The sequence below is a fragment of the Typopeltis vanoorti genome, chromosome 20 (genome assembly GCF_054136105.1).
Source record: "Typopeltis vanoorti isolate ZY-2024b chromosome 20, IOZ_Tvanoo_1.0, whole genome shotgun sequence".
NCBI classification, from domain to species: domain Eukaryota; kingdom Metazoa; phylum Arthropoda; class Arachnida; order Uropygi; family Thelyphonidae; genus Typopeltis; species Typopeltis vanoorti.
In genome coordinates this window covers 83,030,962-83,054,782 of record NC_143568.1, presented here as the reverse complement: position 1 = coordinate 83,054,782, position 23,821 = coordinate 83,030,962, and the positions used below count along the sequence as shown (strand labels likewise).

The following is a 23,821-nucleotide window of genomic DNA, read 5'->3' as shown; positions in this document are numbered from 1 at the left end:
TCTAAGAAATCTCTCTGGAATTTCCTCTTCACATATTAAAAACTCTGCAGATTTTGTTTCTAAAATCAAGGACATCAAACTTAATAAAACAGATTTAATGGCCAGTTTTGATATTGTTTCTCTCTTTACAAATGTACCTGCTCAAGAAGTCCTCGATCTTCTCAAGAACAAATTATCAAAAAGACTCTTTGCTCTTCTCTCCCATTGCATAAAGTCAGGATACTTCAAATATGATAATAAGATCTACTTACAAAACTCAGGTCTTGCTATGGGCAGCCCACTCTCTCCGATTCTCACGGATATATTTCTCAACTATTTTGAAGAAAAAGCCATTAACTCCTTTCACTTTAAACCAAAAGTCTGGTACCGCTATATTGATGATATTTTCCTCATCTGGGAAGACGGTGTCAATAACCTCTATTTATTTTTAGACCACTTAAACAAGTGCCATGAAAAAATCTCTTTCACCTTCGAACTGGAATCAGATGACTGCCTTCCCTTTTTAGACCTCAAACTTACCAGATGTGCTGAGAGCATTAAAATCTCAATTTTTAAAAAGCCTACTCATACTGATAGATACCTTCATGCTTCCTCCCATCACTATCCGCCACAAAAATGTGGTATTATTTCCACCTTAGCTCACCGAGCCAAATCACTACTTACAGAAGAAACAGAAATTGAAAATGAACTCCTTTTTCTTAAAAAAACTTTTATCAACAATGGTTTCTCTCCAAATAAAATTGACAAATTTCTTTTCCCCAGGCACTCAACTACTTCTGAAGATCCCTCTTCCCCAAGAGCCTTCATCTCCTTGCCTTACATCAGCTCTCTTTCACCAAAACTGGGCCAAGATTCTTAAGAAATTTAACTTCAAAACTTGCTTCACTACGCTTCCAAAACTTCGTTCATTACTTAGCAAACATAAACAAAAACATCTTCCTACTCAGTTTCCAGGAGTGTACAAGATTTTGTGTGATTGTGGAAAGCCATACTATGGGCAGACTGCCAAATCCATCCTTCTACATTTGGATGAACACCATAGAGATATCTCCTATAACAGGACTAGAGCTAGCGCTCTCTAGCCACGTTCTCTTTTCAGCTAACTCAGACGAAGGCCGCAACACATTGTAAACTGGACTCAAATGACAATCGAAAGAAAGATTGTCGAATCCAGGGAAATTTCTCTAGATTCCTCTCATATCAACAACAGCCTGAGTTACAATCTCTCTGATGCACACGTTGCTTCTGTTCAATACTGGCGCACTCACAACAGCACGTAGTATACGTTTGTTTGGAACTCATACTCTCATTTGTTTTTCAAACACGCTACTGTCTTTTTATACTTGTTTTGTTATTACAATTTTAAGTCTCTGTAATTTTTTATATATTTCTTTGATTGTGATACCTGAGGATGTTGATCTATTTAACGAAACTAGTAAACCAGTAGTATCTTTATAAATATATCTTGTAATCTTTTTATCTCTCAGAATTAGTCATTAAAGGCTTTTCATAATATTCCAACCGAGTAAAAATGAATTCTGAAAATATATATATTATATATATATATATTTTATATTGATTCCATACACTAGAGGGCGAGAGACCTATAAGCACATCAGTGCTGTGTGCAAGGTTGCAGATAAGGACTGAGACAGAGAAGTCCATTGATGTTTTTTTTTTTTTTTTTGAAGAGTTGCAGGTTGTAGTTGTTTGGGAATACTTCATGAGAAAGGCCATTCCAGAGGACAGAGATGAATGGAATAATGGAAGCAGGTTTGTGTGTTTGTAGTTGCACAGCAAAGGAATGCTGAGTAGCTACTGTTCTTGTATGAACAGGTGCAACAGAAAGTGGAGGAATGATGGTTGACGATTCACTGGAGCACTGACCATGGAATTTTTTTTTTTTTTTTAATATCTCATCCACACAAGAAAGGCCACAAAAGACCTATAGCACATTAGTGCAGTGTGTGAGAAAGAAAAATAGGAGATAGGATGAATCTACTCACATTTTGCTTGAACAGCTGCGGATTGCAATATTTGGGGAAGGCATCATGGGGATAGACTGTTCCAAAGGTAAGAAGTAAATGGAATGAAAGAGGAGGTAGTGATGTCAGTTTGGTGAGTTTCAAGATAGACTGTAAAAAGGTGTTGGTGAGTAGTGGTTCTTTTTTTAATGATTTTGAAGGAGAGCGAAGGAATAATAGTGACCAATTCAGCAGAGAACTGTCTATGAAAGTATCTATAGAAAAGGTGCAAGGTAGAAACTAAACGTCTGTGAGAGAGGAATCATTAATTAGCAGGACTGCCCTCTTCTGGATAGAACTGAGCAATCTTAGAGAGGATTTTGGTGCGCCATCCCAAATATGGAAGCAATATTCCATGGCTGAGCAGATTTGGACTTTGTATAGAGTTAGCACTGTGAAGGTGGTAAGTGCTGAGAAGACCATGATGAAGGTTTAATATTAGTTTTTAATCCTTTTCTAGTGCTGTTAATACTCCATTAAACCACCAACATGAAGTGGCTTGTATGAAAAAAGTATACCAAGTTTTTTGATAGCTGCAGAAGCTATAGTTGAAATGCGGTTGTGCCAGGAAAGATCAGAGGTGTAGGTCAGTCCAAGAAGAGAAATCTGATCATATTTGGATACTGAAGGTAAGGGGGAGGGATGCAAGATCTTTCTTGTCAGAGATCAGACAGAACTGAGTCTTGGTGGCACTGAAGTTTATAAGGTTGTCCTTGTCCCATTGGGATATAGCTAAGTGATCTGAGTTCAGGTCACTGGTCTTGGTAGATCTTGAGGATTCTAATGCTTGAGAGCACAACAAGGCTTGTCGATAATAAGATCTACTTACAATGAAAAGGAGGAATTGAGTGTACTGTCATCAGCAAAGCTATGGATTGGATTGGAAATCTGTGAGAGCAGATCAATTTATATACAGGAGGAAGAGAGTGGGTGAAAAAACAGAAAGAAAGGTACTTCTGCATTGCTGGGGAAATCTGAGCAAAGTAAACCATCCACCATGACATGCAGCAAACGACCACTGAGAAAATTGCAGAGTGAGGAAGACAGATCATAGGGTGGCAGTTTGTTAAGTAGGCCCCTGTGCCAAACCTGATCAAATGCCTTTTAAATGTCAAGGGATTAGCGATGATGAAACACCAATCAAAGGTAGCAAGGTCAACCGGTGTTGACCGAACGGGCAGCAATGACGTCATCGCTAAAGGCTAATCCAAAAAGACAGCATAAAAAGAGAACAAAGACCAAGATTTTGCATAAAAGGAGATCGTGACTCTTGGCTCAAGGCCTTTTACCTTTTGTCATCGTGGCGTTTGTTCCTGTCATTGAGGACTTTTACCTTCTCTTCGTTGAGGCTTTTTCGTCCAGTCATTGCATCTTCTGCCTTCCCATCATTGCGGGTTTTCTACTTTGAGTGCTGTTGGATCTCTGTCTCCAGATTGCAGCAGGCCGTTTTCCTTGTCGATGGCTCGCAAGTCTTAATCTCCAGATAGAGAGCAGTTATGCGCAAGCCTCGCAGTAACTACAACGGATTCCATATTGAAATTTCCGACAGAGGAAAGTTCTACAAGAGACTGCCTGTGATGTCCAAGCAGCAAGAGAGTTAACCAGAAAGAAGACGTTACTATGTTGAAGAATTATGCTGTAATTTGTTTGGACTCTTTGTTCGTGGTAAAATGTAAATAGGCACAGTTTTTAAAAAAGTTTTTAATAGTTAAAAAAAGTGTATCTTGGAATTGTGAATGTGCTTACAAGAAATTGTTTGTAAACAGGCAGTGCCTAAGTCACTAGGTTTTGTGAGAAGATTATTTATTGACTTGTTTATTCTAATAATGAATGTGTACTTAGTCATAATATAGGGAACAGTGCTATTGAGAAATTGTATGTATCTAGGCTATTATTAAGTCAAAGTCTGTAAGGGAAGGATTTTGCTAACTTGTTTATGCAGTGAGCGAGTATGTGCATGGTTTATGTCTAACGAGTTAACCCAGTAATTATATGCATTGTGAGCTTTATTATATAAACTGCACTCTCCTGTTGAAAAATGGTTGAGTGTGATAATTGCACAATATCTCATGTGTATTGTACTTCTTGTCTGGTTTAAAATAAAGGTTTTTGTTTCGTAACTACCTAGCCCGTTCTTTAGCTAATACACTATCTCCAAAAGAATGTGAACTTGTAGGCACATTAAAGTACGAATAGTCACGACTTGCAAATAGATAATTTGGGTATAGTTAGTGATTAATTCCTGTCTTTCCTCACCCTAACTTTCAAGCAATAATTACTCAGTCAGATGGTGCAGTTGAAAATAAAATAAATTTTCTGATTGATTTGTATGAAAGTAGAGGACTAAATACATTAAATAAACTTAAAACACAGTTTGTTTAATAGCAAAGGGGAGATAGAAATTGGTCATGGTAGGATGCAGATGATAGTCATAACCTAAAGAAGTTGAACAAAGTAAAGTAGAGTAAAGTTAAGTCAAGACAAAGTTAAGATAGATAATTGATAGGCTGTTGTGCCTTTGTAAAGGCGCAACAGCCGACATATAAATAATTAGCATAAATTTAACATTGGCATGTCTCTAGGTGGTTCAAGAGATAGTTGTTGATGACCTTCTCCATAATTTTAGAGAGAGCAAATAGACAGTAGTTCATTGGTTGACTTTTATCACCTTTCTTTGGGATGGGCTGGATGTGGACCTGTTTTCATGGTGTTAGTTCTGGGACAGAAGTAACAGAATGGTGTTAGTTCTGGGACACAATTTTTTTTTAACACAATGGGTGGGACACCATCAGAACAAGATACCTTGTGTTCAGCTTATTAAGATTCTTTGGATTTCTTTTTTGTTGGAGGACTATGGGAGATGTGAAGGGAGCTGTTCTTTGTGTAGTGGAGTGGAGAGAACTTTGCCCAGGTCATCAATGCAGGAGCCGGAAGAGAAGAGCGATGTGATTCTTGTGATTTTCTTTCCTTTATGTTTTTTTTGGAGGAGAAAGATTAAATACAGTAAGCAAAAAAGGAAAAAGCATTGACAGAAAATAAATACATTAATTGTGAAATCATACAAAATGTTTTCTGCGATCCCACATCTGAATAGATCCATCTTGGCATGCTCCAGCAACCAAATTACCATCTCTACTATAGCGACAGGATATGGGAATTGCTCGCAATCCTCCCTGTTGGCGAGGCTTTACAACCTGTTGTTGTTTCGATGGTTCTTCTAAGTTCCAAAGCCTTATTGTTCTATAAAAACAACATTTTATATAGATTTATTTTGTTCCTATAATGAACAAATAAGAAACATACATAAGAATTTGCAAGTACAAATTAATGGAATAAATATAAATATTAAATTTCAGTTATGTTTCATAATGCATAATACAGTGATCTCTCAATTATCCAACTTTCAAATAAACAAACATTCAATTAACTAATCCTTGAATGAGATGGTGTATCAACTGAATTCTTGTACTGAAGCATCATGGAACTATACCTTCACCTAATCAGCAACTGATTTCCTGCTGTAATTGGATAATTGAGGGATTGCTCAATTATCCAATTACAGCAGGAAATCAGAATCCTAATTTTCAAAATCAGGAGAGACAAAGGACTGATCCAAGTTGTAAATGTTCTTTTCACACAACGTTTGATGCTAGAAACATTTATCAAAATCTAAATTAAGGGGATAAAATTCCCTTATTATTTTGCAGCCAGTATGTGAGACTCTTCTAAGATCGAAAACTACGATCTAAGAGTTTCATGCTGAAGAACTATTGGCGAATCCAAGTGTAAGTGACCACCTGGTAGTACAACACCAAGGCAACTCGAAGCAAAGGTGGAGCAAGCTCCCTCACTATCCTTGATATTTTCTCATAATGTAGAAATAAACAGCTCCTAGGAGATGTAATACTGTTTTACATTATGAGAAGAGGTCACTACCCAGACCGGTTTCAACCTTTTTTAAGTTCTTTTCACTTAAGCTTTGATATCATCCAGGTCTAGCTACTCACTGATGAGACCTCAAAAAAGGTTGAAACCCAGTCTGGGTAGCGACCTCTCCTCATAATGTAAAACAGTATTACATCTCCTAAGAGCTGTTTGTTTTTACATTATGAGAAAATATCAAGGATAGTGAGGGAGCTTGCTCCACGTTTGTTTCGAGTTGCCTTGGTGTTGTACTACTAGGTGGTCACTTATGCTTGGATTCGCCGATAGTTCTTCGGCATGAAACTCTTCGATCGTAGTTTTAGATCTTAGAGTCTTGCATACTGGCTGCAAAATAATAAGGGATTTTTATCCCCTTAATTTAATTAACTTCGCCAGAAAAAATAGCCATTTGGCTTTTCATTTATCAAAATCTGTTTTGAATATATACAAAATATATACTTCCAGTGGATTCTTTTTTTTAATGACCTTCAAATCACTAAACATTCTGTGACCTTTCAAAATTTAACACTTAAATTGACAATAAATGTTTCGTTTTTTTTTTTAATATATATATATATCCAATCTATACACAAAGAGGCCTGTGTAGCACAGTGGAAGTGATGCTTGCATCCTCTGCGCTTGGCTGCACGAAGTTGGACCTAGGTTCTAGTCCAGTTGCTGACTGGAAGAACATTTTCTAAGCCTATCTTCGACCGGTTCCCGAGTCAAAGATAGGCTTAGAAAATGCCTATATTTGAGAAGCGGTTTTTCCTTCCGAAAACTGAAGAAAATCGACCGTAGTACCCACATTATTTCAGACAGTAACATATCTTGTTAGGGTTAGGTACCAAGAGATGGCAGCACTTGTTTGCCAGCCTCTTCATTGGTGGCTGCGATAATTAGTGATAGACATGGGCCAGCTATCTCTGATTGGCTACTGATGGAGATTGAACTGCCCACTCAGTCTCCAAAAGCTAGATAGGGGTATAAAGGCCTCACCTACTCCCTATTAGGGAATAAAAGGCGTTAGCTGATCTATACACAAAAGATCGCAAACCAACAGCACATCTGAGTTAATGGGAGATGAGAAGTCAATGATACAGGCTAGTAGAGATTTTTACTCTCAGAACAAAACTGCTACTTTTTAATTCCACAAATCAGTAAAATTAATTGTAGAACAAACACACACACACACACACACACACACACACATACAAAAGTTTACAAAGAAATACCTAAGATGGGCTAGTATTTATTTCTATCACTGCTTATCTAATGTATTTGTGAAATTAATGGAATAAATTGAAATAAACCCGACAACAATGAAAGGTGAAGAAAGACTGATTTCCAGAAAATTAATGCTAAAAGAGTACTGCTTGGGGAATGGAAAGGAGTAAGCTAGGAGTAAGTTAGTGAAGAAGGAGAATGGGAAAAAAATAAACTTTGCAAATCAAGTCCAATGAATATGGAGGATGATGTTATTGGTGGTATTGATTTGTGGCCAAAAAAATTCTCAATAAGCTGAGATATATGAGCAGACATATTATCATAATGAAAGAGTCCAGTTTCCATATCCCATTTAGTCAGATATTTCAAATAAACATATCAAATTGGGACCATTAAGTGATTCCTTGTTGACTATTTGTCCCACTCTAGCACATTTATGTTGAATAATATTTTTGTAATCAAAAATCAATATGACCTTGATTTTGATTACACACTTGCTGTGCATATTCTTTTTTTGGGGGGGGAAGGAGATGATGGACTGCAGTGAACAGTTTCAAGGATCACACTCAAATCCTACATATCATTACCGTTATAGCGTTTTAAAAGTTTTTATTGTTATCTACATGCTTAAAAAATCACGTCACTCTATCCATCCATCTGTTCACTGGGCATCCACAGATGCTGTATGGTCACTCCGATGCTCGGTGATGTACCACACTAGGCCACGGCATGTAGTCCTGTTGTATGTTTTTCTGGAGGCTTCAGCTCTCTGAAGATCAGCCACTTTGCACACACCATCCATCCCATTGACAGTCCACCCATTTCTCTTTTTCCAGGAACTTTATCTTCCATTACTGTTCTGAGAAATCCTCCTTCCATCCTTTCAACATGTCAAAAATATTTTAAATTTCTTCTGTCAATATCCTTAAGAGCCTTAGAGTTCTACTGATCTTTTCTAACACCCATTCATATGTATGCCTTTCAGCATCACCACATCTCAAAAGCAGCTATCCTTTTCTTATCTGACTTATTTAGGTTCCAAGTCTCACATCCATAAGTCATTGTTGGAAAAACATCTGCATCCAAAATCCTCAACTTTGTTCCCATGGAGATAGATCCATCCATTCTTCCAGATTTTAGACAAGTCTCTTGACTGTTGTTTTAGCCATTCCTAATCTTCTTCTGACATCTTCTGAACAGCGATTAATCAGGTTAATAATGAATCCCAGGTATTCAAACTTGCTGACCTCAATTCTTTCTCCATTAAGGTACACTATACTTGTTTCTCAAGAGCTTCCCTGTTTGTATTTCCTTTGAGAAATATGATCTTTGTCTTGCTAGGATTGAGTTCAAGTCCTCTGTTATTACTGAGCTCTTTAACTTTATCAAGAATTTGTCCTAGTTCTTCCTTGTCATTATAAAGGAGTACGGTATCATTAGCATAACCTCAGATTACTGATCAATCTACCACCTATCCTAATTCCTGTCTTGGGCTCATCCGCATGATGTCCTCAGCATATATACCAAATCACTCACAAATGATTTTCTTACTGCTCCTGTATTTACAGAATATAGGAAAAATGTTGATAAAACATGTTTCACATCCAGATCTTTGGAGAAATTCAATCATAATGAGCCTACTGAAATTTTAATATTTTCTGCTATCATGCTTCTTTTCTATAGTTTTGTCACTTCATGACATAACATTATCAAGAATAGCACTTTTGATAACTATTAATATCATTTTCATATGTTATTTTCAGTACTACATTTTCACTAGCAGTGTTGCAAATTTTAAAATGAAATTTAATGTGATCTATCATTTGAATAAGTTTCTACATAGAAGTTTAGCAAATTCCAGTTCCTAAATTACTTCATGTTAAGATTATGCATTAACTAGATTAGCAACTTCTGTACATGGTTGTCACAAAATCAACAGGAATGTTAACAAATTTTGAAACTGAAAACTTCAGCTTTAAACTTATTAACATTCCTGTTGACATTAACAAGACAATTTGTGATCAATTTTCATACTGAAAAATTCATAGAAAAATGATAAAAATATATTCATTTTTAGGAGAGAATTTTATCCAATCAGTTTAGCATAATAGCTGGGACATATAGAGAAATATAATATCATTAACCAGCAGATGATCACCCACAATGATACATTTAAAATAGGATAATAAATGATGTGTACACAGTAAAGAAGTTTAATTAAAATTATAAATTAGATACAAATATCTCTGTTCATGTCTCACAAACTATCTTCAGTGTTAACAAATGAAGAATGAAATATTAAAAAAAAAAAAAAGTTTCATTTAAACCTTTCATGTGTAGTTAGCAAAAGCACCTTATAAATTACTACACCACTAAGATCCTATACATATGCTATACACATGCATATATTTATATAAAAATAAATATGAAATAAAGTTTTTAATGCTATTTTCTAGACTTTTGGCACAAAAAGTCCATCACTGAGATTTCAATGATGAAGAAGAATTTCAGCACTTTCTTTGAAAAGATGTTCAAATTTGTAGGTGCGTCTACATAAAAGCTTAGCATTATCCTAGATCATGAAGCCAGTGTTACTAATTCCATGTTCTGCAAGGCCAGACTTATGATGTTCATTTAATTCAATATAGGACTGATGTTCTATTGTGACAGAGCAGCCTGTCTGTTCAAAACAGGATAAATTGTAGTTACAGGGAATCTAACAGACTCCAACAATAGCAGTTGTACTTTATCTTTTGGAAAAGGTAAAAGGAACCTGATTTGGTTGATAGGTCATACATGCCAACAAGATGAAGTTTCTATAGGATGTGAGTCATAAGTTTACCTGATGGTGATTTCCTGCTTAAAAAGATGTTTCTAAAGAACAGATTATGTGGACTCTTGATAGCAAAGATTCACTGATACTGCATTTTTGTGAAGTATGGTGAACTGATGTCTGATGGATATAGCAGGTATAGGATATGGCTTATTATGGTGATTTCCTGCTGAAGAACAGCAGGAAATCTCCATTAAGAAGAACAGATTATGAAGTTTCTGAAAAACAGATTATGTGGGTTCTTGACAGTCAAGATTTATTGATACTGTATTTTGCAAAGTATGGAGAGCTGATGTCTGATGAATACAGCAGGTGGAGAAGGTCTATGATAAACATAGTGGCGGGAGCCATTTACTTGTTTTATAAGGAAAGGAAAAGAAAAGATAAACTTTTGCTTGATTCTATTTTAATTGAATTTGATGTATGGTGCAAGTTATTAATTTTTGTAGGAAGACTCATAGTTCTTGATATGAGTTCTTCCAGATGACAAAAATATCATCCATATAATGGATCCAAAGAAATGGTTATTGATTTAGGAGAAATATTTTCTCCTCTATATGTTCTGAATAAAATTTGGCTACAGTTGGAGACAGTGAAGAATCTATCACAATTACTTCTATTTGTTTACAGTCTGCCATAAGGGAGAATGGGTAATAAGCAAACTGCCTAATGGAATTCGCAAATACATCTAGTTACTATATAATTAAACAGATCACACAGATACTTGTATGCAAATACCGTATTTGCCGGCATATAAAACACACTTTTTTTCTTTGAACATAGGTCTGAAAATCAGGGTGCGTCTTATATGCAAATACTCAGTTTTTTATTACTTTCATTTCTGGAAATTTTCTCTGTTCCGAGTTACGCGATTTCTTTCTTGCTTCCTTGTGGTGTGTGAGAGCATTCCAGTTGCGTAGAGTTCAGTGGATGCGCATGCGCTATCACTGACGATCACAGCTGTGTTCCTGTTCGTTTAAACTTTCCAATTGTTGTCGTGGTTGTTGTGAACAGTGATAAATTTCTGCCGTTAAATTTTCTCTAAATTTCTTGGCAAATTATGGCTGAAAAACGTAGGCATTGCTCCAGTATTGCATACAAGCTATGTGTGATTGCTTATTAGGTATTTGTTGAAAGTAGACCTACTTATTACTTTATATCTGAAATACTGTAAATTCATTATAATATTCAGTGATAAAGTATTTTTCCTAAAAAAGGAAATTTCTAAACATAAAACAGGTTTATTAAAATAAGTAATATAACCCAACAAGTTTCATAAGTTGTCAGACTTACATCATCAGGGCTGCAAGAGTTGCAGATTATTTAATTAGAATTAAATGATTTTTCTGTAAGCAATTTGCCTGGATTATCCCAGAAATGCAAAAATAACTTCCATTGTATACAAAAAATAAAATCCAATTTATTTTTAGAAGTGACAATATCTTTATAACAGGTTAAGAAAAAAAAGAAGATACAAAAATCATTTTAAAAATTAACTTTAGTATGATATTCTCTAAAGCATGATATCAGACAACCCAACATCCACAATCAGGATAGAAATATCTTGATTCCCAGAAAGTTTTTTACACTTGGTTAACAAGTAAATCATATTTGATAAGAAATGATATTCTTGTTCAATCCTTTATCCAAGTGCAAGCAAATGAAATTTGCTTTATGAAGTATCTTTACTAGTAGGTTACTTGAATATAGAGATTTCGACCTTTGTCAATGAAAAAGTAAAGGAGTATTCCTCATAGGCTTAGAGTACTATAAAGGTACAAGACCTTATCTAAGTTAACTGCCTTCAATTGGCTTTCTCTGCTTAGGATTGCTCTCCAGTCATTCATGCCACTGACCATAAGATCACAGTGAAAAAGAGTATGGAACCATTTAAAAAAAACCTCTCATAATAAAAACAAGACAGAATTTTATCTCTCCTGGTGAATATTGCATAATGTGGGTAATCTACACCATGCAGCCAAAAGTCTGACATCTCTTAGAATGCTCTTTTCAAAATATAAAATTCATCGAACTGAATAATGAAATTTCCATAATGCAATATTGTAAAGAATTTTTATGTCATATTACTGGTTTTCACATTTTTAATGATATCTTAACTCATTTACTATAAATATTAAAATTCTCTTACCCAATGCTGACAGGTTGGAGGCATTGCCAAAAGACTGTTCTATTGTAAGTAATGGAATGCCCAACACATTACATAACCAGTTCCATATAAACAGGGCAAGAGGACAACTATAGAATGCATGTTATACTTTTTCCAATCCGTAATGGATGTCACAGATTGAATATCCAATATTGAAGCATTTCCATTTGATAGCATTCACTGGAAGATGACATATGCAATTCTCCATTGCATATGTCATCTTCCAGGAATAATCTTGGCTACCAGGTCATTGTAATCATTTATTCCAAATAACAGGAGATGAAACCCCAGATAGTACCAGAGAAGGTCTGTACATATATGATCAGTCTACAATATTTTATGGATTTTTGAGGCTGTATTACTGAAATAACAGAATTTTAATACTGGAAGCTCTAAGCCTCCGTGCTTCTTTCTGCCTTTATTGAGATCTCTCTCATCAGTGGAATCCAGGCTCAACAAAAAAGATACCAAGGTTAAATTAATGAGAAGTTATATTTTTCATGCACAAATAGTAAACAGGTATATCACATTATTATTAAAATACTCAGAATTAGAGATAATTGTAGAAATTTTTTTCACCTGGTTACATAGTAAATTATTTCTGACAAGAAATTATAGTCTTGTTTAATTGTTTATCCAAGTGTAAGCAACTAAACGTTTCGGCATAAGGTATCTTCATGCATAGGCTACTTGTATCTAAAGACTGACTTCATATCAATTGCCTCAGTGTACTATAATGCAAAAACATTAAGGGAAGGGCCACTATCAACCAATGAGATCTCAATAACGGATGAAAAGCAGTCTAGGTAGTAGCCCCTCTCATAATGTTTTTGCATTATGGGATACTGAGGCCACTGATGTGAAATCAACACAGTTTTAACACCCTCCTGTCCCTGTCAGTCATTTTTGGCAACCATCCTGGGTGTTTTCCTGCACTAGTGATGTCAGAATGTCTCCATTTGTTGATCCCATTGCCAACTGTTGATTTTGGATGTTCCAGTTGAGCAGCAATGGCATGTATGGACATGATACCAATATGACAGCTTATGATAACACCTCTCTTGAAGTCAATAGGTTTGAGTCGTGCTGCCATATCACCTGTATTCAACTGCTATGATGAAATACTGCTTCCTATTATCTGTACGGTGGTTTTTATGTTATTAACAAATCTGGAATGTTCCATAACTTCAAATAACAGGAATGTCCAGACAATTATTGGTAGATATTGTATATATGAGGGTGGTCTGAAAAGTTCTCGGCCTAACAATGAAAAAACAAATTTATAATTTCAAAATTATTTTTATTTTTCAACATAATCTCCCTTAAGACTAATACATTATTCCAGCGATGCTCTTGCGCCATTATCCCATCCCTGTAATGGTTCTCGGTAAGATCTGCAAAATACCACTCTACAGCTGCAATCACCTCTTGATTCGAAGAAAAACGCTCACAAGCAAGGAAGAGTTTTAGTTTTGGGAAGAGATAGAAGTCAGAAGGAGCCAAATCTGGGAAATAGAGTGGATATTCCAACAATTCATAGTGCAAATCCCTTAATTTTCCCATTGCCAAAACACCTTTGTGGGCAGGTGCATTTGTCCTGATGAATGATGATTTTTTTTCTTCTGCAAACTGGGTCTTTTCTCATGAAGTTTTTCGTCTAGTCTGGTTAAAAGATCAGAATAATATTCCCTGGTTATTGTTTTACCATTTTCAAGATAATTAATAAACAAAATGCCTTTAGCATCCCAAAACACAGATGCCATGGCCTTTCCTGCTGATGGAACCGACTTTGTCTTCTTCGGTACTGAACAACCGACTTCTGTCCACTGTTTTGACTGCTGTTTGGATTCTGGTGTGTAATGGTGAATCCAAGTCTCATCCATAGTAATAAATCGATGCACAAAATCAGTTTTTTTCTTGTTAAAATGCTCTAAGCATTGTTCAGAGATTTTCATGCGAGTGCATTTTCGATCTGCTGTGAGCAAGCACGGCACCCATCTTGCGCAAAGCTTTTTCATTTGCAATTCTTCAAGCAAAATATATCCTACACGTTCTTTTGAAATGCTTATAGTCTCAGCAATTTCATGCACTTTGACTCGCCTGGTCATCCAATACCATATCGTGCACTTGATCAAAGATTTCTGGTATTGTTACACTTTTTGGATGTCCTTCACGTGGATTATCTTCAAGGTGGTATGGCCATGTTTAAACTCGGTAGCCCATTTCTTAATTGTCGAAAATGAAGGAGAACAGTGCCTATAAACTTTTATGAACTTTGAATGAATTTCTTTTGGCATTAAACCTTCTTTTAACAAAAATTTTTAAACCACACAATACTCAATTTTATCCATTTCAAGTGATACAGACAACACTTTTGCTTCAGACAGCTGTATAAAACAAACTACTTGATAGAATGACTTACAATTTCACATGAATGGTTATGACAGATGTACCAATTTAGAAAAAAAATCTTGCCGATAATGTTGCCATCTATGGTCAAGGCCGAGAACTTTTCAGACCACCCTTGTATATATAATACATTCTTGTAAAGATGGTGTTATTTTCTGTGAGAGGAACAGCACCTAGAAAATGACAGAGAGGAATAATAAAAGTTGGAATAGTTCCAGAACAACTATGAATAATCACAAATATTTGTACTTTTCAACAAAAAAGGTCTATTAGTTCCATTCTGAAATCAATGAGCATCTTTGATTGGCTGATTTTCCATCCAGAATGTATGAATTCCATTAAGCTATCTTCAAAAGATGGAAAAATATTTTCATGTAATACTTCTTCCCTCCTTTCTTTTTATGGAGTATACTGACAGAATCTAATCAACACGATCATCTTCAACCATTATAATCAGCTACAATGCGCACGTGTGTGTGTGGGGGGGAGTGACAGTATCTATGGCCTTACAACAACGTTCCTTCATTTGAGATGAAAGAACTGCTGAAAGTAGAGTCGCATTGCATTTATCTTTCCATTCAATTACTGTTACCTTGTTTTGCTGTAATGCTATTGTTTAAACTCTTTTCAGTTTCTTCTTTGTTAACTTAAACATACCATATGTGTCTGTTTAGTGCTTCATCAAGATATCTGCTAGCTGAGGAGATGATGTATTATTTGACTACTGACAACTGTCAATAGTCAAGGTATGACCCTTTTCTAATAAAGGTTTCATCAAAGTCATAACAGTTTGTGAAAATATAAGGAGTTGCCCTTTCCTGTATAAATTTTAGTAGCCCAAATATAATCTGACTTTGATTTACACAGCATATAAAACTTTATTCTTAATCTAGCTCTTTTCAATGGGCTATACTGCACTGAGTGAAATGACCTTTATAAAACATGCGACTTTCATGAATAGTGGTCATATTTATCATCTTTGATTCCTTTTGCAGTATTCATTCCTCCATTTCTGAGCTATTGATTTGAATTTTTTGTTCAAGTGTTCACATAATGGAAAAATGTTTAGTTTTGATGGAGATGAACATCAAGGTCATTTCTTCAGTAGCCAAAACCTGTTTAGTGACATGTTGTTTCAAAAGAATGGGGGTATCTGTGTAGGTCTTCTTAGTCCAATAGAGCCAGTAATTAAATATATAAACAATTCCCTGTAGCATTGCTATTGCAAAAAAGACTAATAAAGTAAGCGTCCAAACTCTGATGGTCTTTTGTAAAGCATAATAATTTGTTTCTTCAAATATTCCATAAACTGATTTATCAACAACAAATAAATAAATAAAATAAAATAAAATTGAAAAAAAGTCCCAGGGATTTTCCACGAGGGGAAATCCTGGGGAGCAGAATCTAGGTTTGTACCTCATGCTATGAGCGGATGTAACTTAGATATTCAGATACATTTGAAAAACTTTCTGAAAAGCTAAAATCAGAACATTCATCCTCTGAATTGCTCAAATTATATTCTTCATTTTCAAATAAAAGGCATTCTTCATCAAAATCCATTTTATTGGTTATAAATTTAAATAAATCACAAGGAAATAACAGTAACTACCAACTCCCTCTACACCACATTACAAAAAACAAATATTGAATAGCTTCATATCCATGTGTCCAGCTGGCCTGGTTGGCCAAGTGGCTAGCGTATCAGCTCTCCAGCCAAAAGGCTGCGGGTTCGAATCCCGCAGCGGGCATGGATGTTTGTGATCGTCTGTGAAAGTACTAGTGGTGGTAGTCAGCGGTAGATGGCACTGGATGATCAAGGTTGGTGGAGTAGTGAGATGAAGAGTAGATGCCCTCCCTCGACGAGTCTGAGGACTCTCTGTAGGTGTGATGTAATAATAATAATGTCTCAACCATGCATTTGTCATGAATCACACCATCTCCACATACTGCTTCAGTCAATTTTCCTCCAAATTAATCTAAATCTATTATTTGTCAAGCCTCTAAGATCATCAGATCTTATATTTCTCAGTCTTCCAAGAATCTAAATTCCATCTTAAGCACACCAAAATGCAAAATTAATGAATGAGAATGCTATAAATACTAACAAGTATTTTTGTTTCAATTATTAAAATCAGGAACAAATACAAGACACACAAGTAAACTCAAGGTTAATGGTAATCCCAAACATAAGAAGATGGTTAATCTAGAGTCCAATAGTACCACAGATAGGAGGAAAACTGCAAGAAAAGAGAGAGAAATATATGTTTTGTGATGTGGAAGCTGAATGCGAGAACAGCATTCAATGGTGGATGGATGTGTAAAGATTTAGTAGCTGTTCAAAAAAGAAAGCAATATCATGGAAAAAGAAAGAAAATCTAACTTTTTGGTTACAGATGCAAGGACAATGCTTATAATGTTATGTTTATATCAAGAAAATTAAAGATAAGCATTATCCCAATAAAAAAAATATCTTGTCCAAAGATTTGGGTATTGTCAAAAAAAAAAAAAAAGAAAAAAAAAAAAATTCATTTTAGTGATAAATAAAATAAAATTTACTAGCTGTGAAAGATTGTTTAGAGATCAACAACTAAGGTAATAATAGAAGTTGATGTTCTGAAAGTGTGGCGATTTATTATGCAAGGTTTTTCAAAGAAGAGCGTGCAATGTACAGTTACAACAAAACTGGAATAGATTTGTAGTCAATTGGAGATGGTCTCTGATATACAGAAAGAAAAAAACAACAAAAAACAGAGCCTTATGGTATCCCAGCATTTGAGGATAAGATCCAACAATGATGAACTTTTATATTTTCTTTCTATAACTAGTCATCAAATGCCTGATATGTATCCTCAGGAGGTGTAGAGGATATTATGATAGTACCACATGAAAAGTTCACATCATTAACAACTTCCTATTGACAATTTTCCTCCAAAGAAATCTGTTATCTGTCAAGACTACAAGATCACGAGATTTTATATTTCAGTCTTCCAAGGCACTTCTAACTGTGTCAATTCACTTGGTCTGGGTCTTTTTCTGCCATCCCAGCAAAAAAACACTCGTTTTGCTAACCATTCTGTTAAAGTGACTAAACCACCTTCGATTTTCAGTGTTTAACAAAAATGTTCCTAATTGATCAGACTGGCATAAATGGCAAACTGAAGGAAACTAAACAGCCAGTAAGTTATTAAGTATAGGTTAGGTTAGATGAATATAGAGAAATGTAAATGAATATAGAGAAAAATGTAAGTTACATTTAAGTAATGAAACAAAAAATACAACTTTTTTTTTTCTCGAAGAATTTTGTTCAAGAAGGCAGCCAAAAAATCTAAGGCTATTGAAGAAGCTAAGAATTTAGAGATAAGAAGTAATGCCTCTGAAAAATTAAATAAATTAAAATATCTGGAAATAATTTGGTCATACATTCATTTTGGTACTGGAGGTAGGAAAAGCTCAGAAACGTGAAGAAGCAGCTTTAATAGAAGCTATAAGATCACAATATTCTTAGTCAATCTCACCATGGCTGAGAACTTTTAATATGATGTATTAGTCTTCTCTACCTGTCTCTGTCATTTTAATGCATTCTCCAATTCTTCACCCTAGTCCAGTTAGAGCAGAAATTTGATCTAGCCATCTCTCATGGGGCCTGCTCACTTCCTCTAGTTCCTAGCATTGCCCTGCAGAAAGAGTTTTTCTTGAGATCCCTCTCTTTTTGAGATGTGTCTGAAATATTTCAGGATTCTTCTCACCACCATGTTGCAGAGACTCATTTCAAGATTCAGTTGGTCTCTAATGCTCAGATTGGTTCTTTTCTCCGGCCAAGGCATTCAAAGCATCCTTCTCCAGGTGCACATTTCAAAAGCATCGATCTTCTTCTTAACCTTGTTCAGCGTTCAGGACTCTGAATCAGAAAGAACCACAGGGAATTAATGATGAATTTTTATATTTTCTTTTTATAACCTAACCAGTCTGATCTTTGTATTGGTAGATATTTTTCCATCCTTCCAGATTCCTGTCAGTTGAGTTGATGCTGATCTTTTTATTGTAATTTATCTTCTTACTTCCTTAGCGACCCCCATTGGCAGAGAGCAATGAGCCCAGATAGATAAACTGATTAATTTTTCTATCTTACTGATCGTGTTTCATTATGATTCCTATCAAGGATCATCAGTTTTGTTTTAATTATGTTAATCTTGAGTCCGTATGTTAAGCTATGCCACTCCATTATTTGAAAGAATCACTTCCAAAGAATTCATTTATGTCATTTTCTGTTATTAGTACTATATCATCAGCATATCTTATATTATTGATTCTTAAGCTTCAATCTATAAGAATCAATATGCATATAAGAATCAATATGCTTCTATTCCAGCCATCCAGAGATTTCTTAACGATCTCCTCACCAAAAGAGACTGAAGGGTTCAGGAGATAGAATACAACATTGTCGTATTCCATTTTGTAAATAGAACCAATCTGATAATGTAGTATCAATTCTTACTGTACTTTTGTTAGTGTTATAAAGTTAACATATTATTAACTGTATAAAATGTTGAAAAAAGCCAGACTTAAGACATTATTTCCTACAACAGTTTCCAATTTATGCAAATGAAGCTTTTGTGTAGTCAATAAAGCATAGATAAGAAGAGCTAATGAACTCTCCTGATTTCTCAATAAGGTATCTGAGATTTGAGATCTGATCTCTGGTGTCTCTTCCCTTAACCTTCAAGTGATTACTAATTCTTTCTTTGATTATTTTACTTCCATTTGAAATTAGCATTACTGTTCTATAGTTTTGCATTTCATGGTAAAATAATTCAGCATAACTGAAGCATGATCAGAAGATCAAATTCTGGATGATGCAAAGCAAAACTCTCATAATACCATCTTTTTTAAAAAAGGAAATGTATCTGAATGTGAGAATTAGAGGAATTTCCCTACAGATTGTTTCAAGTATGCATGCATATTCACGAATAGGCTAAGAAAGACTGTGAAAGGCAAACATGAGGAAGAACAAGCTGGATTCAGAACAAATTTTTAAGAGAAAGATGTGAGAAAACATGGAAAGAAAACAAGGATCTGAATTTAAGTTTTGCAAATCTGAAAACGGCATATGATAAAGTGTAGACAGAAAAGCTTGTCAAGGCATTACAATTATATCACATAAATGAAGCATTATACAGAGCAATGCAAAGAAAGATGATAGATGTAAAATCAGGTGTAATATATAAGTACATGCTATCTTCACTGTTAATAATCATTTATGTGAATCAAACTATGAAAGAAAGTAAAATTCATTCTGATATCAACATCAAAGATATCAAACTCAGTTCTTTATTTTAAGTAGATGATGTTATGCTTCTAAAAATAAATATATTAAAGAGCTCCAAGATTAACGAATCTGAATAACTTTGTAAGCAATTTTGACATGAAGAACAGAAAAAAACAGTTAAACTATGAAAACAGGTATGAACATGGAAAATATTAATTGCATTTTCAATTTAGGAACATTTTTGTTAAACACTGCAAATAGTTAATACAATGGTTAATATAGTGAGAATAACAAACTTAGTATAGTCAGAAGCAGGCTGGCTGAATAACTTTTTATTTATGAATAAGTTGGGGTGCTTAAGGGTCAAAGCTGTATAACTGAGAGGAGACCTCCACATAGCCTATAAAGGAATGTGGAGAACCGACCAGGGCTTCTGACCTAATGTCCAATCCTCACCTTCTCATGGCGCACCCTGTTGGGTATCTACCTGGATACTGAACGAAGGAGGATCGGATGGCAATTTGGGATTTAGCCGACCAAATTGTATTCTTATTGGCTTAAACCAATATAGAAAACCATGGTACAACACGACAAAATTTCATGCTGGATGGGGCGTCGCCCAGTTAAACAAGGCCCACGTTGTTTTCGCCAGGGAACCAGGGTGAACAGCGAAAAGTCAGCTACTGGAACAAATCCTAAAACACACCCCAACTCAATATCCCCAGAGTTAAAGATCAGTACTATCAATATAAGAAGCCTGATTGGCAAAGAAATGGAGTTAGCTGAAGAATTAGATAAGTACCAGATCGACATAATAGGGGTGACTGAAAAAAAAAAAAAAAAAGGCAAAAACTGGCAAGTTCTTTCTGAGCAATAAATACAAAATGTTATATTCAGGAAATGACAATCAACGAAAAGAAGGAGTAGCCATAGTATTCAACACAAAATATGAAGCTAATCTTCTTGAATGGAAAGCAGTCTCAAGTAGAGTGATGTGGGCAAATATCAGAATCGGGATCTGGACAATGAGACTTATTTGTGCCAGTAGTCCCACAGAAGGCTCTACTAAGGTAGAAATGGAGGAATTTTTTGATGCTTTAGAAAAAGCAACTGACACAATGAAAAAGGAAAAGTTGGTCCATGTTGGGGATCTAATTAGTAGAGTAGGAAATGATTGTCAGACATACAAAAATATTTTGGAAAAATTTGGAGAAAAGAGCAAAGCCAATAATAATGGCAAATACCTGTTGGATTTCTGCTCAGGACATGGACTGGTTATTACTAACACCATGTTCCAACATAAAAATGTGCACAAATTCACATGGAGAGAAGAGGTAAGGAATAAGAAAAGTCTCATTGACTATGTTATTGTTGATAGTGATGTTTTCTCTATGGGTCAGGACACCAGAGTGTATAGAGGATTTCAAATTGGAAGCGATCACTATTTAGTATTGAGCAGGATAAAATGGAATTTCATAGTGAAAAGAATAACATGTAAGAAAGTTTTAAAGCGAATAAAAGTTGAGCAGTTCTCAGATGTGAACTGTAGCCTAAAATACACAAAGATTATTGAAGAAAAAATGAAAGAGTTTGAGAACAGGAACCAAAGCTTGTAGATTCAGTGGCAAGCCTTGAAGAAAACCCTGATTGATTCAGGCAGAGAGGCATGTGGTGAGGTTGTTTGCAAGGATAGAAAAATCAGAACTCCAAGGTGGACACAGAAAGTTAAAGAGGCAGTGAAGGAAAAGAAGAAAGCATATCAAAAGTTCCTGGCAAATAAGTCAGAGAATTTGTCTCTGTATTCTCAAAGTGCTCTTAGAGAATACAGAGACAAATGTAAGAAAGCGAAACACTGTGTAAAACTAGCTAAACAAAAGTCATGGGGGGACTTTGGCAAGAGAATAGAAAATAAATATCAAGAATGTGGTAAGATATTCTGGAAGTTGTTGAAGAAGCTAAGAAATGTAGGAAAGAATGCTGTAAAAGGAGTTAGAGATGATAAAGATTACATGAAAACAGGAGAAAAAGATATCCTTGAAGTATGGAGTAATTACTTTGAAAAACTTCTAAATGAAACAAGCAGTGATGACAGCATAGTGGTAAAAAACACTCAACAGGCATACAGTCAGGAATACATATCCATACTTGAAGTAGAAAAAAGCCATCAAAGGCTTGAAATGTGGAAAGACAGCAGGAGTAGATGATATTCGACCAGAAATGCTGAAGTATGGTGGTATAAGAGTCTTACAGTGGCTGTACTGCATAGTTCAGAAAGCCTCGACAGAGGAACGAATTCCCGATGCTTGGAGTAGAGCTCTAATAGTACCCATATATAAAAAGGGAAATACAACTGAATGTGAGAATTACAGAGGTATTTCCCTATTGAGTGTTCCTGGCAAGATCTATGCAAGCATACATGAGAAACGGTTGAGAAGAATTGTGGAAGAAAAGCTTGGTGAAAAACAAGCTGGATTCAGGCCAAATAGAGGCTGTCAGGATCAGATCTTCACTTTACGACAAATAGTTGAGAAAGCATGGGAATATAACAGAGATCTGTATTTAAGTTTTGTTGATCTGGAAAAGGCATATGACAAGGTGCCAAGAGAGAGAAGCTATTCAATATGCTACAGTTATATGGTGTCAATGGGGCATTATATCAAGCAATACTTAGTTTTTATTTGAGTTGTAAGCCAGCAGTCAGAATTGAAGGAAATACAGGAAGATGGTTTAATGTTAAATCTGGTGTGAGAAAAGGATGTACATTATCCCCTCTGTTATTCATTATCTATATGGATCACATTATGAAGGAAAGTGGTATTAAACATGACATCAGAATTGGAGATGGTAATGTCAGCTCTTTGCTTTATGCAGACGATATTATACTTCTAAATAAACCTGCTACAAGTCTGCAAGATTCTCTGACTTAATTGAATAACTTGTAATAGATATGGTATGAAGGTCAGCAATAAAAAGACAAAGGCAATGAAAATAGGTAGAATTGTTGAAAATGTCAACTGTGTTGTGAACAGGGAACCTGTGGAACAAGTAAAACATTTCCGCTACTTAGGCACGAATTTTACTGAAGATGGTAAATTAAATATGGAAATAGACAACAGAATCAACAAAGCTGGAATGGTAGATAGTCAACTGAATAAATTTATATGGAATTAGAGAGAAATTAGCCAAAACACTAAATTAGCTGCATACAAGACAGTGTTCAAAACAATTTTAACTTATGGATCTGAGAGCTGGGTCACAAGTAAAAACACTTAACCAAAGACTAGAGACTGCAGATATGAGAGTCCTGAGAAAGATTATAGGCATGAACAGATGGCATCAATGGCAATATCATATTAAAAACGAGGATATTAGGAAAGAACTTGACATTGTCAGCATCCAGGAATGCGTTAGGTGACCGTACCACCTGAGATTAGCAGAGCTAATCTCAGGTGGCACGGTCACCTAAACAGAATGGGCGAGGAAAGATTAGCAAAACAAGTGTTCTCTGCCAGGTTGGCAGCAAAACGACCCAGTGGAAGACCAAGATATAGGTGGATGGATACGGTACAAAGTGCCTTAGACGATAGAAATATAAGATCTGATAATGTTGGAGTCTTGACAAGTAACAGACTGATTTGGAGGAAAATTTTAGATAGGAAGGTAGTAATGATGTAAATTTTTCATGTAGTAGTATCATATCCTGTACACCCCTTGAGGGTACATGTCAGGAATTTGATGATGATGAGAAAAATTAGACAAAATTCCAATACACAAAACTGCATTCAAACTGATTTTAACTTATTTTGAAAGTTGAACTAAAATAAAAGAGTTGATCAAAGACTATAGACCATAGATACGACAGCTCTGAAGAAAATGTGGATTGTTGATGACATCAATGGCAGAACCATAACAACAATAAAGATAACGGAGAATAACTTGATAATATGGAAGAACTACTGTAAAATGATATG

The 23,821-nt window shown here is 35.2% G+C and overlaps 1 protein-coding gene across 4 annotated transcripts in view; it reads right to left on the bottom strand.

Moving 5' to 3' along the window:
• LOC150095607 (WD repeat-containing protein 70) overlaps positions 1–23,821 on the bottom strand; it is a 198,270-nt gene that overhangs the window by 91,013 nt on the left and 83,436 nt on the right. For all 4 annotated transcript variants that reach the window (XM_090410794.1, XM_090410793.1, XM_090410796.1 and 1 more), the window contains one exon: positions 5,087–5,264. In XM_090410794.1, coding sequence (XP_090266920.1) covers positions 5,087–5,264 — 178 coding nt within the window. The remainder of the gene's footprint in view (positions 1–5,086; positions 5,265–23,821) is intronic.